Raw genomic sequence first — 16700 nt, forward strand, 5'->3', positions numbered from 1 at the left:
GGAGGTGATGGCCGCTGTGTGGCCCCTGGGGCAGCTGAGGAGGCCGAGGGGTAAGAGGCTGTGGGTTCCGGATGCCTCGGGGAAGTGGGGCCGAAGGGACCTGCGGGTGACATCAGGTGCAGAGCTCTGCTTGGGCAGGGGCCTGGTGCAAAGGTTCACTGGACACCCAAGGGAGACGGCAGGAGCGTGGCTGAGACGAGACAGAGAACAGGAACTCGGACTTGTCAGCGTCCAGAGGGAGCTGAAGGAACCCGCTGGACCTGATCCTCCGGGGGAGCGGAGCAAGTGGCCGAGAGAAGCCGGGAGAGCGGGTCAAGGGGCCAGGATCTCCAGGAGGGGGCTCACAGCACCCACGCCCAGGAAAGGTGATGACGACGGAGGACCGACCGCTGCCCGGGGCATCGGGCAGGCTGCCTGCTGGTAACCTTGGCAACAGCCGGCGCAAGCGCAGAGACAAACATCTGAAAGGGGGTGCAGGGAACCCCGCCGGGGCTGGAGGGGAGGGGCGGGCCAAGGCGCTCCTCCGTGCTCCCCCCAAGGCTGCAGGGGTCATCCAGGGCTGCGACCGCCTGCCCCAGCCCTGCCTTGCCCCTCTCCCTCAGGGATCTCCAGGAACAGTAAGCCCGGGGCTGGCTGGGCCAGAGGAACTTGCGCAACTGAGTTCTCACTGTGTGTTCTGCACTTGCCCAGGAGGTGGGGGAGAGGCAGAGGGCGTGGGAGCTGGCGCCAAGGTCAGATGAGGCCGGGGCCAGGCAGGAGTTCCCTGCAGCCTGGGCAGAGGCCCACGGGCCATGTCCAGGAATGGTGGGCATCGCCCCACGCAGCACCCAGGCTGGGAGCCGGGGGTGGGGCGGGCACTGCAGGGAGCCCAGCCCCGGTCCTAGCTCCGCTGCTGCTGTGTGGCCTCAGGAAACACCTGCACCTCTCTGGGCCGCGGGGGTCTCCCCTGTGACGCGAGGGGGTCCAGCAGAGAAATGGAAACGCCTGTGCACCCTGTCACTCCTTGAGCATCACGAGGCACAGGGCGCTACTCGTGGGAGTGCCTCGGGCCGGGGCAGGGCCTGGGACGAGGCCAGTTTCACAGAGCAAGAAGGGGAACAGCCAAGGGTCCAGGCCGGGACCACCGGACCCCCCAGCCTGTGCCCCGCCCCGCCACAGGGCTTGCAGTCATGGGGGTGGAAATTTCGAAAGCTGCAACTTGGAGCGCCATTGGGCCGAACCCTTCCGCTCACTGGGCGGAAGTGCGTGGGAGCTGCAGACGCCCAGCCCAGCCTGGTGCACCCAGGTCAGAATCTGCATTCCGAGGAGAACCCTGGGAGAGGCGGGGGCAGACCTGTGCAGAGACCCTGACCCGACAGAGACTTGTGCACAGGAGACAGCAGGGGATGCTGCCGGGGGGGGGGGGGCAGTGACCCCCCCCCGTCTCCTCCCATGGGGCTGGGGGAAGAAATGGCAGGCGCCCCCTGTGGGGCGGGGGCACAGGGCCGAGTGGGAGGAAGCGGCAGGTGCTTCTTGTGGGGCGGGGGCACAGGGCCGAGGGGGAGGAAGTGGCAGGTGCTCCTTGTGGGGCGGGGGCACAGGGCCGAGTGGGAGGAAATGGCAGGCGCCCCCTGTGGGGCGGGGGCACAGGGCCGAGGCTCCTTTAAGTGCAGACAGAGCCCTCAAGGGGCGCTGGGGCCTCTCCGCCCGGGCTTCCCTTTCACTCATGCAGGTGGACGTGCAGCGTGGAGGCTGGGCGCCGCGCTGATGGTCACAGGGACAGGGGCACAGAGTGGAAAACGGGGAGGAGGGCACGCAGGAGCCCCACCCGGATGGGCCTCTGGGGCTGCAGCCCGGCCCTCAGATGCACTTCCCTTCTCTCTCCTCGGCCTGGAGGGAGGCTGCTGCCCCTGCGCAGCCCCAGACTGCGCACGCCCTGGCCAGGTCCTGACGTCCGCAGGGCTGGGAGCTCCCCAGACCTGTCTGGCTTGAGTTCCAAATACACAGCATCTGATGAGACAGGAGCACCCGACCCGGCTAGCAGGCACTGGCTGGCCTGTGGCCAGACTGCAGAGACAGCCATAGGCAGCTGCCGGCAGGGAAAGCCCTGCGCGTGCTGCCCCCTGCCTGCCAGGACAGGAAGTGCAGGGGGCCCGCGCGGTCACGATTGGGCGAGGAAACAGCCTGAACCGCAGCCAGCAAGGGACGCGCGCATGCGCAGTCACACAGCAAGTGCCTGGGAAGGAGTGAGGAGACCGACCGGGCCGCTCACTGCCTCCGTGGGGACACAGTGGGAATGAAGGGTGGGGGTGGAGCCCCAGGCCACTTGGCAAGGCACCTTGGGAGGCGGGGCCTTCCCACGTGCCGCGTGGATGAGCCCTGGGCTCCCTGTGACAGCTTCTTCCTGCCCCCCCCCACACACACTGGACAGGAAGCCCCCCCGGGGCCGAGCCCAGCTGCTCCCCACTGTTCCCCACCACGGAGCCTGCACCTAGCCTGGTACAGCAGGTGCCCAGCAAACACTTCCCAAGCAAACACGCGGCAAACAGCAGGCGCGCGGGGCCCTGACGCGGTCCAACCCCCGAGTGTGCCACCTGCGCCTCCGAGGAGGAGGGGGCGCCCATCCAGCGGCTCTCACTGCCGGAGTCCCCAGTTCACACCCGCTCTCACTCCCCAGCCCTCAGTGCCCGCCCCGCCCAGACATCTCTGCCCAGCGCAGGGGGAAGTGTGGGGGGCGTCACCCCTGCGGACACTGTCGCTGGCCTCTGGCTCCCCAGCTCCCCGCCCCCTCATCTCGCTTTCTGCTGACAACCACGGGTTCCCGCAGGCCTCGGATCCCACCCCACCTTCTCCCCTCCAGCTGAGCCCAAGCACCCGCTCTCTTCAAAAGGAAACCTCTCAGAAGGGGAGCGAAGCCAAGAGGAAACCTGAACAAACCCAAGTGATCCAAGTGCATCCAGGCCGGCGAGTGCAGGAGGAGCCGGTCCCCGGCTCAGGACGGCAGGAGCCGGACGCGCCACCCAGGGGTGCAGGTGCAGCGGCTCTCTGGAGTGCCGGGCTCGGGGAGGTGCTGAGACACCACTGTCGTGACTCCCCTGGGATCTTGAAGATGATCGTTGGCCAGAAAAGTTAAAAAGATGAGAGAAACTCCAGAGGCAGAGCAAAAAAAACCCTCTTTAAGCTTGGAGCTGGGCCTTGGAGTCTGGCGTGGCATCTACCCTGGGCACGGGGTTTCTAGCACGTAGTGCCCGGGTCGGAAGAGGCTGTACCTTGGGAGCCAGCCGCCCCCTGCAAGGCTGCTGCCTCCGTGGGGAGGACTTGCGGGGCCTCCTTTGCTGCCCAAGGGTCTCAGCCTGCTTGTGCGGGCGGCCAAGTGTGCCTGGCTGGCCCAGCCAGGGAAAGGCACGCGTGCGGTGTGTCTGAACAAGCGGCAGCCACCCCCAGTGCCTGCTCATGCTCCCAGCTGACCTCACACAGGCTGGAGGGTGGCCAGCGCTGGGACAGTTCAGCGGAGGCGGCCTGCACACGTTGGATGGCCTGGACTCAGGCCATTTGCCCGGACTCTGGGCTGCTTCGAGCTCATGCGCACCTGCGCCCCATTTGGTTTGGGGACCACTGGCTCACCGAGTGGACACTTTTCTCAGGGGCTCTCTGCCACTGGGGATGGAGCTCTGGCCCAGCACTCAGCCGGCTCCCGGATAGAAGCCTGCCCCTCGCCACACACGCTGCACACTCAGGGCTGGGGGTGAGCCGAGGGCCACTGTGGTGGGAATGTCCCTGCAACAAGCCAGCGGCCCATCTCACCTGCTGCATGGGCAGTGACGCGCCAGGACGCAGCCACGCCGTGCACACAGCACCCTACCCGCCAGGGACGGCGCACCTCCTGCACACGAGCCCTGAGCCCCGTCACCTCCGCCAGATGTCACAGCCACCCTCAGCTCCCCTGCTTCCCTCAGTGGTCTCCACCGGAGCACTGGGCACACGGGCCTTCCGAGGAGTCTGGTGGCTTGGTGCTCCTGGGGAGCAGAGGGCACTGGCGTGGAGGGACAGTCCCAGCCCCACCGCCTGCAGCACCCACAAGCCAGCCCTGTCCCTGTGCAGGGGCTGTGAACAGGCTGAGGCCAACGGGGAGGCATGTGTGCCCCAGCCTGTGCGGTGCCTGGAGCAGAGCGGGAGAGGATCTGACAGCCCAGGACTTGGTCCCCCAAAACGAGACCGGTATCAACAAGACTTAAGCAGCTCTTGAAGTTCACGCAGGAACGTGGATCAGGGACCTCTGTGAGACAGAAAAACACACGAGCCTGCTACCGTTTCTTCCCCATCACCAAACACCCGATATTGTCTCTTCCACCTTAAAATGAGGAAAACCTGCTCTCGACCCCACTTCCTCCCTGGACCTCCTCCAGGGTGCCGGATGCTCTGGGCGGGAGCGTCCTCTCGCCTTCTATTGGTCAGGCTGCTGCCTGCCTTGCCTGCTGCTCTCCCCGGAGCACCTGGGTGAGCCCAGCTCCTCTGCTTCTGATCCAGCTTCCTGCTCACGCGCACCCTGCGAGGCAGTGGGTGATGGCCTAGTAGCTGGGTCCCTGCCATGCACCCAGGAGACCTGGATGGATGGAGGTCTTGGCTGCTGGCTGTGACCTGGCCCAGCCCCAGCTGCTGTGGGCATCTGCAGTGCCAACCAGTGGATGAAAGACCTCTCTCTCTCTCTCTCTCTCTCTCTCTGTCTCTCCTCCATTCTCTCTGCCTTTGAAATAAAATAAAAATAAATCACGCCACACTCACACATTCTGAATCCTGCCGCTCCCCACCCCGGCTGCCACAGCCAGCCGTCGCCATCACCTCCCACCAGGGCGCACTGTGTGCTTCCTACCTCTCTATCTCAACAAATCAGCAGTTTCCCGGAAGAGGCAACCCATGCTCCATCAGCCCTCCCTCCATCCCCCAGTGACCCCCATTCGCTCTGAGCAAATGCCAAGTCTTCACAACGGTGCAATACCTGATACCAGTTGGCCCCACCCATGCCACTACCCGCACAACCTCCCCCCTCCCTTCCTGTCTACCACCAGCAGCCACACCAGCCTGCTCCCTGCTCCTCAAGCCTGGGCGCCACCACCTTTGCACCTGCTGTCCCCTCAGCCCAGGGCTTTCTCCTTAGGCCCACAGACTTGGACACCTCTAAGTCTTTGCTTAAATGTCCCCCTTTGGGTCAGGGTCTCTGTGATCCTTATGTTTAAAATGGGGCACCCCTATATTCACCCCTGCACTCCGTATTCCCCTTCCCTGTTTCTCTCCAGAGCCACAACTTCGCTGCCGCTCGCTCTCCCCCCCAAGGAGGGTGTAAGTTCTACAAGAGTAGGCAATCTTCTTTGTGCATGCTGATGTTTAATTAATGTTTAATGAAGCCACGCAAATACAATACTCAGTGCAAGTGGCAAGGACGGGGTTGGGACAAACACAGCTGGCCTGCGGCGTGCGCTGAACTTGAGTCCTGGAGCCGAGTCCCGAGCAGTGGCCGGGATTCCCAGCCGCTAAGAACACAGGCCAGTCTCGTTTTACCCACCATTTTCTGGGCGGACTCTGGCTCCGCCCCACCCTCCCAGGCCGATGCTGGCACAGGATGCAGCCGGCACCCGGGTGCCACTGGCTCTGGAAGGGCCCCACGGACATGGCCGGTCAGGTGCACTCGGCAACGTGCAATCGGGTGGCTCTAGAAAGGGGGCTTGCTACTTATAAGATGTGGTCGGGAGGTCATCCACTGCCCGATTTTCTAGGGGTCTCTACTACAGAGCGACCCCTTGGGAGCCAGCCGGTGTCAGGAGATGGAATCAGTTGCCGCCACAGGGAGGGTGACCCTAGTTTCAGATCCACAACGCGGGGGGAAGAAGAATCTGAAAGCCAGGATCCTGAAGAGCTGCGCTCCGTGGGGTGCAGGCCGTTCGGTTAGCTGACGGCAGCCTGCGAGGACTCGGGTCTTTGCCGTGTGCCAGCGTGAACTGGGAAGGAGGGGACAGCGTCTCACCAAAGCCTCTGAAATCACGAGCCAGGCCTGCTGTGGCTGGATCAGTGCTCGTTACTCATCCTTGACCTTGAGGGTAGGAACCCCCTGATATTGGTTGTAATTGATCTTAATTGATCACTTATTTACTGAAGGATGCTCTGAGCCCCGGCTGCTCCACTTCCCACCTGGCTCCCTGCTCATGCGCCTGGAAAAGCCGTGGAGGATGGCCCAAGTCCTTGGGCCCCTGCCACCCACATGGGAGACCTGGACGGAGGTCCAGACTCCTGGATTCAGCCTGGCCCAGCCCCAGCCACTGCGGCCCACTGGGGACTGAACTGCAAGATCTTTCTCTGTCTCTGCCTTTAACTCTTTCATATAAATAAATCCTTAAAAAGGGGAAAAAAAAAAAAAAGATGAGGACACACACAGGGCCGTGACGGACAGGCCAGTGGATTCCCAGTGCCATCTCCACTCGGCAGCTGCCCCTGGCTGCTGTGTCACCGCGGGGGAGGGGGTGTTAGAAGGGTGGAGGAGAAACTGCTCTGAGAGCTGGAAAAGGCCACCGAGAGCCTGCGGAGAAGCCAAGGAAAACAACAGCTCGGAGCAAATCCCGCGATGGGACGAGTGACAGCCGTCCCTTCATTGTTTTCTCCTCCTAAGACCACAAGGGAAACTCTGAGGGCAGAGTGCGCGACTCACTGGAGAAGCAGGTGACCGACGGCGACGGCCAGGTCCCACCCTGAGGCTGAGGCTTCCGGGGCTGAAACGCAAGCACCCGGCGGATTTCGATGGCGGTGATGCTCTGTGCCAAGGTGGAGCTGACACAGACCGGGGGCCTTCCCCACGGCCCGGACACAGCGGCCGGGACCGCCTGCTCAGCCAGACCAGCAGAAAAGACACCCTCCCCTACCACGGGTCACACGCCACTCACGGCGCCTCCTGGACACAACACCTGCCACCGATGGCCTGGATCTATCAGCTGACTCTAAAGATGTTTTCAAAGGACATAAATCTATCATTGATTGCTTGACCTTTGACCCCATCCCTGCACTCACTCCTAAGGCTCAATCAGAGGCACCTACAACAGCCGTTAGCAAAACTCCAAAACTTCCAAGTCCCCACGTGATGTCCTGGATCAGGAAGTCAGCGGGCGGGTCCAGCAGCCTCTGCTTCGGGCAGTGACGAGACAAAGAAGCACACGCAGGCACCGCCGCGGTCCGAGGGCCGGGTGCCCATGGCCATCAAGACGCAGCTGCCCGCCAGCGCCTGGCCGGCACCACACAGGCTGTCCACCCTACAAGGCGACCAAGGGGCCAGGGGATGAATGATGGTGGCAACACAGCAGTGAACTGTGACTCCCGAGCCAGACGCAGCCCTTGGCTGAGAAGGCATGGGGTGCATTTTCACCCCAACCTCCACGCCCCCCTCTCCATACGGTGTTGGTTTCATGTTTGAGGAGCTTCACAGGGAAGCAGCCGCCTAGCGACCCAGAGGGGGCCTGTCTAGCTGTCACTCAGCAGAAGGAACCATGAGCCAAGACCACGAGGGGGCGCACCTGCTGGCGTGCGTGTGTGTGCATGTGTGTGTGTGTGTGTGCGTGCGCACTGGGCATACATGGGCAGTCCTGGCAGCTCCCGCAGGCCACCGGCCTCCCGGCCCCCCGCCTCCTGACCCCCCAGCCCACAGACAGCTCACAGAGGTATAAGCTGAGGCCAGTGGGAGTGTGGACCATACTCATGACAGGCAGACGGTGAAGGCCCTGGGGAGCAGGTATCTCAAAGATGACCCACTCAGGCTTCGGCAACCTTGCACCCACATGCCAGAGGCACCCCAGGGCATTGCCGTCCACAGCCAAGCGTTCACTCGTGGCTTCCTTGAAACGTCAGGGCTGTTTCACAGTGCGGGGAAGCGGCAGACACAATGGGACGCAGGCAGCCACTGCCCTGCTGCTTCCGAGGCTGGCCCGGGGCACCCGTGCTGAGCACGGACCCAGATTCTGAACCCAGCCAACGCGGCACCCAGCCGGCCACCTTCCCCGCTCAGCCGCAAGCCCCCTGCCAGAGTGGCTTGGAAAGACTTCTAGGGAGACGGGGCCAGGGAGCTGAGACCGGGGTGCCACTTCCTCTCCCAGCAAAGCCAGACAGGTGAGGCTGCACCATGGGCACACACACCGGCCAGGGCGAAGCCGCTCATGGGCTGGTTTCCTAGCAACACACAGACCCGACTGGTCCCAGGCAGGACCAGACCACACACCTGCCGATTCCCCCAGCACCTTCGAGCTCCTTCAAATCAGCCGGCACTCCTGGTCCACGCTGGGACAGGCGCCTCCAGGAGCCAGCCCAGTCTCCCCGCTCCTTAAAGGAAGAGGCACAAGACCACGCCCCCTCCTCAGGCAGAGGCACAACTGATGACTAAGAGACGGGCCAGCCTGCCGGGACCGGATCCCCTGCTCCACTCGTAAGAGCTGTGACTCTTGCAAGCAGCCTCCATTTTCCTGGCTGTAAAATGGGAGAACACAGAAGTACTGACTTCGTGGGGTTGAAGATGGAATGGCATCGTTCACATATCGCCCTGCAGACAGTGGCTGGCGCACTCTTTAAACAGGTGATCACACCCACTGCGCAGTCGGGGCTCCCGGGTCAGCTCTGCATGTCACTGAGCTAAGCCCCATTTTCTCCTGAACCTGGCTTTCACACAGCTACGTCTGGCTTTGTTACTTAAAAACGAAGAGGAATCAGGGCCGGCGCTGCAGCTCAATAGGCTAATCCTCCGCCTAGCGGCGCCGGCACCCCAGGTTCTAGTCCCGGTCGGGGCGCCAGATTCTGTCCCGGTTGCCCCTCTTCCAGGCCAGCTCTCTGCTGTGGCCAGGGAGTGCAGTGGAGGATGGCCCAAGTGCTTGGGCCCTGCACCCCATGGGACCAGGAGAAGCACCTGGCTCCTGCCATCGGATCAGCGCGGTGCGCCTGCTGTAGCGCGCCGGCCACGCGGCCATTGGAGGGTGAACCAACGGCAAAGAAAGACCTTTCTCTCTGTCTGTCTCTCTCACTGTCCACTCTCCCTGTTAAAAAAAAAAAAAAAAAAAAACACCAAGAGGAATGTTACACAGAGGGGTGACAAAAGACTGGACCCCCTTTTCCTCCTGTCACCTTGGGAACGAATTCGTCTTACGGTTCACTTCTTGGTTCTGATGGGGGAAACGGGCCAGCCGTGAAAAGGCAACAGCTCTGGCCCAGCTGTGTCACTGGCGACAGGACCCGGGTGAGTCCCTGGCCACAGGGGCCTTCTCCCTGGCAGGACAAGGGATGAGGGTGTGTCTACTGCGGCCCGGTGACCTCCGACGAGGCGTGGCAGCTCTGAGCACCAGCCACGGCTTCTGCCCAAATCGAAACCCGAGAGGGTGCCAAGAGCAGCTAAGACAGCACCGACCACAGCAGGCGGCACCTGCGGTCCCCACAGGCCTCTGCTGTCTTCACAGTGGTCCTCTGCGCGCACACTACGGCCACGTTGCAGCAAGGACAACTGAGCCCCAGGGAGGGTAAGCAGCCACAGAGGTGAAGGGGAGAGAACTAGCCGGGGTTCAAGCCGGGGTCCGGATACTTTGACACAACCGCCACCTGCCGGGCTCCGCTTCTGATGCCAGACATGAGGCGGTGGGCAAAGTTCCCGTCTGGGTGCAAGTCTCATTCCAGGAAAGGTGCACACAGCCAATCCAACCATGCACGGACGCCTTAGACACCACCAAGAACACAAGGGAGATCTCGCGAGGAGGGTAAGGGCGGCGTTTCAGACGGGGTGGTCAGGGAAGGCTTCTCAGAGGTGGTGACAAGGCCCTCACCCACACTCCACTGCTCGTGACAAAATCGCAGCAAGATCTCCCTGGACCAGTGCCGCCTGCCTCTTATCATCTCCCAGGGAGTTCCTGGAGGACAGGCCCCACCCTGGCCGAAGGGAGAACAGGTCAGCCCTCGGAGCCGTCAGTTTTGTCACCATTCTGACAAAATGGGGCCGAGCTGGAGCAGCAGCCCAGGCCGCCTGCAATGCCAGCATCCCAATCTTGCAAAAGCTAAAATTCTGACAGGAGTTGCAGCCTCCCCAGAGGGCGTGCCCACCCAAGCCGGGAAACGCTGCCGGCGGACGCACCTCGGCGTCCGGGAAGGAAGCGTTTCCCGTCTTGTCAGGGCCTCTGAGAAGCAGCAGCTTCTTCCGCAGCCTCCGCTCAAGTTCTCCGTGGTCGCCAGCACTCAAGTCCACCGCCTGCCCCCAGCTGCCTTCCCTCCTGCCTCCCAGGGCAGGGCACGAACCCTGGCGTCCGCTACTGTGGACCCCTGTGTTGATCCGGAGTAGGCGTCAGCAGCCACCACCGGCCAGCACACCGCCCGCTGCCTGAGGACTCGCAGGCACGAGACGGGGAGGGGGTGCCGGAGCCCACTGCAGACCAGGGAGCCGCGTGCCCTGCTCACCGACCGGCAGGAGTTCAAGGTCCACGCTTCTCCCCACTGTGCTACGCAACCTGGGATGGCAACAGCATTGCCAGGGCACACGATGGACCTAGAAATGGAAGTCATTCTCACACCAGGGTTCACACGATTGGAAGGCCGGGCGTGGGGTCCCCCAGTGAGTGCTGTGGGCACTACCCTGCTGACTGATGGGTGAGACGACTGCCTTCCTCGGGAGTGGGGAGCGAGGTAAGCTCTATAAAGCGCTCAGAACTCAGCCCAGTGCACAGGAATTCTCTCCAGGGGGGAGCGTGCCCTCTGGCCCGTACAGGGCAGGGTCGGCCAGACCCACAGACTGTCCAGGTCCAGTGTGTTCAGCCAGGGCTCAGAGCAGCCGTCTGGCTGAATGCCAGCGGGAGAAGACGCCTGGCTCAGCAGGTCCAATAGCAGCCCGGGAGCAGACGCCACCTGCCCACGCCCTCCCGTTGGCCTGCGCAGAGAGAAGAAAGCCAAAGCCGCTGCAGAAAACTGGACCCACACTGAGTTTCCAATAGCTTCATTCCAACAGAGAACAGCAAGGCTTGATTGGGTGGCAAGACTACAACAAATTCAGCCGCTTTAAAATGAAATTGCTTTTAAGTAAAAAAAAGAAAATGAAGTTGCCCTGTGTGCTAAGGCCTGAAGTCCCTTTTGTTCCTGTGCAAGATTTCGGGTCTTTCTGAAAACGAGTGCTCTCTGAAGTTCACATGGGGACTGCACGCCTGGCCCGGTGAACAGCCGAGTGGAAAGCCAGATTCTAGAGCGGCTCCAGGCTGAACCGATATGGGACTGGCAGCAGCTTAAACACGTCCCTATTCGGAGCATAACCCTGTCCTTCAAAGTCCTGTCGTTTGTCATCAGCTCCAGCTCTCGGTCCGAAGTGACGGGGGGAGCCCATTCATGCACCTCTAAGGGCCGACAAGAACCCGGGCTGGCAGCGGTGAGGCCGGGCAGGCTCAGGCACTCCATGCTCCACGGAGCCGGGTCTGTGCTCATGGAAGCACTCCCAGGCCCCTCTGAACGGCTTCCGGTTCAACACATCATTTTCGTAATTCCAGCTAGTAACCTAAGGAGCAGACGGACACCCAGGGCCTGGGAACAGCTCCGGCGGTCAACGTGCCGCTGCCCAGGCTCCTTAACCTGCTCTGCTCGTTCACCGACCCGGGGGCGCCTTTGCCAGAGAGGCTGCCGAGGCCTGAGCTCTGCACTCACCCGGATGACAGCCCCTAAGCACGACCACGACACTGTAGCTTGGAGGCAGCTCCAACCCCAAAAACGCCACCTGAGTCGCATGTCCTGTTTCCTCATCTGTAAATGACCGATCACTGCCAGCAGGAAGTGACACGGGGCGGCGGGGAGGGTGGGGGGGGAGGTCAGAGGAGGAGGGAGGGGAAGCCCCGGCTGACCTGTATGGGTGAGTGGGCGTGGCGGGCTGGGGGCATATGGCCCCAACAGCAGCCGTCCGATGATCTTCCCCCTACGTTGCACTTCGTTCTATTTTTCCCCCATGCCAGGTGTTTTTTGCTTAGTTGTAATGGTAGCATGAACATCACCACTCCCACCAATGAGGAATCTTTTTTCTTTTTAATCCCATAGCACTGTGTATTTAAGGTCCTGCTTGTGAGGGCAAGACAGACACAGGAAAGGAGGGGCCCAGTGGGGCTGAGGCCTTGGAACAAACACCAGTGGAAAGAGGGGCACCACAGCTGGCCGTCGGCTCCTTCAACCCGGGGGCCCCCCCTCAGCGTCGTCCGGGGCCCCAGACCAGCCCCGTCGTGCCCACTCCTACATCAACCCCTGGGTCTTGGGCCAACGGGAGTGAGCCCAGGGCCTGCTGCCGGGTAACTGGGCTACTCCAGCATTCAGAGCCACATACACGTGTTATCCTTCCAGTGTCAACCCAGAAATTCTTACGTGTCCCTGCAATTGCCTGGGAACTGCCCAGCCCCACCCCAGGGTCTAATTTAAGACTGGCTACAAGGCCACAAAACCAGCAGTTTGGACGAGCTCCATGGCCAGGGCTGGGCCGGGGCTCCCGTCTTTGGCCTGTCCACTCTGGACGCTCCTGAACACGCCCTCAGCAGCACCTGACCACGTCACTCCCCCGCACACCATTCTCAAGGGGATGGCCACAGGGCTGGTGCCACCAGGAAGGAGGCCTTGGGCTGTGGGGCCCAGGAACACCAACGGGGCAAAGCCAACTCCGTGCTGTGAGCCTGGTCCCGGAGCCCTCGAGAGGCGGCCTCTCCCGCGGGTCAGCCCTTCTCCCCTGAAGCAGCGCTCTACCCTGCTTCCTGTTTGAACTCCGCCCCTGAGTCCTTGAAGGCTTGATTTCTAAAACCCACAAGAATAAAATCTCAGAGCAGGAAGTGAGCTATGATTCCAGCGGTCACCTTAACCTGCACGTCCGCAGCTGCCCAGGTGACTGACACCGGACTCTGCTAGAAGCATCTTCCTGCCCACCTCGAGGGCTCTGGGGAAAAGTGAAGCAGTTCTGGGTATGAAAAGGATAAAAGAAGGGGTGGGGTGGGGTGGGGGGCTGGTGTTGTGGCACAGTGGGCTAAGCTACCGCCTGTGATGCCGGCATCCCATATGGGCACCGGTTCAAGTCCTGGCTGCTCCACTTCCGATCCAGCTCCCTGCTAATGCACTTGGGAAAGCAGCAAAGATGGCCCAAGTGTTTGGATTCCAGACACCCAGGTGGGAGACCCGGATGGAGTTCCGGGCTCCTGGCTTCAGCCTGGCCCAGCTCCGGCCCTTGTGGCATTTGGAGAATGAAGCAGAAGATGGAAAGTCTGTCTCTTCCTCTCTAACCCGATCTTTCAAATAAAAATAATCTAAAGGAAAAAGCCCCACACCAATATAAACTCAACAGGGGCTGGGACTTTTGTCCACTGATGGATCCCAGTCCCCTAGGACACAGCCTGGCATACAGCAGGCACTCAACCAACCGATTCTCTAAGACATCCTGTCAGAAAGCCCTGGTGACGCCGAGCTACAGCCGTCTGGAGAGGGGCTTAGCAGCACAGGGAGATACCTCAAGACAGCAGCAGGGACGTGGGCTTCAACCAGCTTTTTTTTTTCCTTAGTAAGAAGGTACTCGGTTTATTTTATTTTATTTGAAGGGCACAGTTACAGAGAGAGAGGGAGAGGGAGGTCTTCACCCGCTGGTTCACTCCCCAGATGGCCACAATGGCCAGGGCCGGGCCGGGCCAAAGCCAGGGGCTTCATCTGGGTCTCCCACGGGGGTGCAGGGCCCCATCCTCAGCTGCTTTCCCATGTGCATGAGTGGGAAGCTTTTCAATTTTTAAAAAAAAGTTTAACTTTGCAAAGAGAGGAAAGTAAAAAAAAAAATTAAAACAATGGGGCAGCTCCTTTCTGGGAGATGGGTGTTAAGTGACCTCTTGGGGACCCGGGGAGACTGGGCCAGGCACTGCGTCGGGGCGGGGACTGCGTGGAGAACAAGACCTTGCCCGTGCCTTCCGCCCAGTGCGGGTTTGACAGCAGCCGTGTGCTCACTCCGGAGGGCGCTCAGAGAGCAGCTGGTCCTGCAGCAGAGCAGGAGCACTTGTCCGAGGCTAACCCACCACAGCCAAGGACGCGGGACGGTGTTAGAGGCCCACCTACTGCAGGCACCAGGGACGGGGACTGGCAGCAGAGGGGCCAGGAAGGAGAGCCGGCTCTGCTTCCCAGACCGGTGCTCCCCCAAGGGTCCCGCGGGATGGTGGGCACTCTGGCAGAGCGCCTGGAACTGCCAAGGCTGCGGGCCATTCATTCCCAAGCCCTGGAAAGGGGACCCTGGCCAGGCAAGTCCCTGCCGTAAGGAGGAACGACACAGACAAGCAACAGTCAGACCACAGGCGATGACTCTGGACTACAGGGAAACTGCTGAATCAGGCATTTTTAATGCACTTTCACATCAACGTTAACACAAACAGCAACGTTACAATTTGTTGCATTCCTTGGAGATTCATAAAAAGAAAAATCAACCCACAAACCAAACTGTCAGCAAGCACTGGGGAAGCTGAGACCGCGAGACATGAAATCTTTATTTCCCTCTTACCAAACGAGTCTGCAAGGCACTTCTCAGCAGCGCCGCCCACTACCTGTCCACCCGCCCCACAGGAAGCAGCAACTGGAATGCGCACACACTCACGATCAGGCCCAGAGGAGCAGGCGTGGGCCCGGGGCGCATCGCACGCGGGCTTTCTAATCAGAGCGCGGCTCGGGGCACTTGCGTCTTCTCCCTCGGCTGCTGCTCCGGGTCACGTACAAAATGCAGTCCTCTCGCGAGTGCTTACAAAGATTTTATTGGTTACAATGATATAAAAGGTATCAGTCAAGTTCTTCTGTAGCTACTGTTTGCAGCAATAGCATAAAAAATCTTTTTTAAAAAAATACATCTGATAAGCTCCACTGATTTATTTCCTGCTAGAAGGGGGACAGAGCAAACACCACTCTTGTCTGTCTACAGTTTAACTTTCTCTCTCTCTCTCTCTCTCAAGGCTACATTGGTTAAAATCAACGGACAACCCCTTTTGTATGTCAATCGTAAATTTTAATGTTTTCATTAGAATTTTTAGAGCACTCTCCAACAAGAAGCAATAAAGTCACTGACAGCAAACTTCAATACAGGAACACTCCAGAGTAACAGCGCAAACAGAAATGTAGAATGTGAATCACATACAATACAATTGAAGCATCCAAAACAATTTAAATAATTTTAAATATTTTATTTTTAGATGGCTACAAATGCTTTATACAGTATTTCAACATAAAGTCCCCATAACAGAAATGTAACAAAATGGGAATGGTAGTGAAAGGGTTAAAGTGGCACAAACGCACCAAACAAAGATTAAACCACAAATTTCAAGAGGTAGATTACTTCTGAAGTCAGAACAAAGAACAACATGAATAAAACCTAGCCATTCTCCACCAACTCAGTCGGCAGTCTGGGGGAGGCATAAAAGCGCATGGAGGAACCACACTCGCCCATGGCTGGGTGGTTTTCATCTCTCACTAGAGAGTGAAGTGTGAAACCTGGTGTGTAAACGCATTTATATTCCTGTGTAGACACTGATACACTGCTACGTAGTCTCTGATAACATAACCGTTATAAATTAGTGCCAGACACCATCTGAGAGGCCAAGTCCGTGTGGACAGATAAACATGTCGCTGGGGGAAGAGGCATAAAAAAGAGTCCACAGAGCCCACCTCGTCTCCTCTCCATGCTGCTGGCAATCTGCTCGTGATAAAAAACAAAACAACAGAGAAAAAAACAAACCAGGCCGGAGGTCAGCTAAATGCTTCTCTCTGCCTCTGAGTCATTTAAAAGAAAGGCATCAAGAGCTGGTATGTGACCAAAACATTTTAAAATGAGTGCATCCGAATTTGTCATCCCTGAAATCTACAACAAACTACAGATAAAACAGAGATCTTGCTTTGCAAGGTTAAGTTCAAATCATTCCTTTCTCGGCTATGTGCCAAAAACAAGGGCTACACTCAGATCTGAGTCACCAGTCCCGAGACGAGGAGCCGGCCAGCTAGCCCGTCATCTCACGCCAGCGCCCTCTCTTTGGATCTCAATCGCACGGGAGCCCAGCAAGCGGGCCGGGCGCCGCCGAAGCAGAGGCCTGACTCTAACCAGGGGAACAAGAAGCCTGCTGGCAATCGGCTGCGTTAGGACTTTTGAGTCAGCTTCAACTGGTCTTGCAAGCTGGGTAGAGTTCGTGTCCTTGCCGTAGTGCTTATCCTAAGTTGAGCATGCAATAGCTTTAAGTCAGTTAAGATTTGTTTTGTTTTGGGGGCTTTCCTACAGGAAGTTCCTAGAAAATAAGAAAACTGAAGATAAATGACAACGTAACAAAACCTTAAATGAATTGACCACGTTAAAGGAAAAGGTGAGGAGACCGAAAGACAAATGTTACCGACAGCGACACACGAGGGACTGGGGAGGTGTTTTAGGGACTCGGGTGTCCTGCTGGGGAGGCTCCCGCTGGGCGGGCCCCAGCAGGTCCACACCCGCAGCAGAGAGGAGGTGGGAGACCAGAGCTGGAGTGTCCACTCAGGTTCCTGGCAAATGATCAACTCGGCCTGGGATTCCATTTCACTGCCCATCTTTAAGTTTTCTTCACTGACCGCAGTGAGAACTCAGCAGACAAAGAACTGCTCTAGAGGAAGATTAGAGAACTCTACACACACCTGGGGCGGCAGCAGAGCGAGCGCCGCCCTCCTTGTCTCCCGCCTCA

The 16700-nt window shown here is 59.5% G+C and overlaps 1 protein-coding gene across 7 annotated transcripts in view; it reads right to left on the reverse strand.

Annotated features, from left to right (window-relative positions):
* PRDM2 (PR/SET domain 2) overlaps positions 1-16700 on the reverse strand; it is a 126592-nt gene that overhangs the window by 12862 nt on the left and 97030 nt on the right. The window contains exon 9 of one of the 7 annotated variants that reach the window (XM_089299264.1): positions 14336-16277. The exons of 5 other annotated variants lie outside the window; for them this stretch is intronic. In XM_089299264.1, the coding sequence (XP_089155390.1) occupies positions 16265-16277 (13 nt within the window). In that variant the 3' untranslated portion in view covers positions 14336-16264. Of the gene's footprint in view, positions 1-14335; positions 16278-16700 lie in introns of those variants that run through there. One more of the 7 variants, XR_016210233.1, reaches the window with a different exon arrangement.

Source organism: Oryctolagus cuniculus, chromosome 7, assembly GCF_051225735.1.
Source record: "Oryctolagus cuniculus isolate XC-2025 breed Fujian yellow rabbit chromosome 7, ASM5122573v1, whole genome shotgun sequence".
Classification (NCBI taxonomy): domain Eukaryota; kingdom Metazoa; phylum Chordata; class Mammalia; order Lagomorpha; family Leporidae; genus Oryctolagus; species Oryctolagus cuniculus.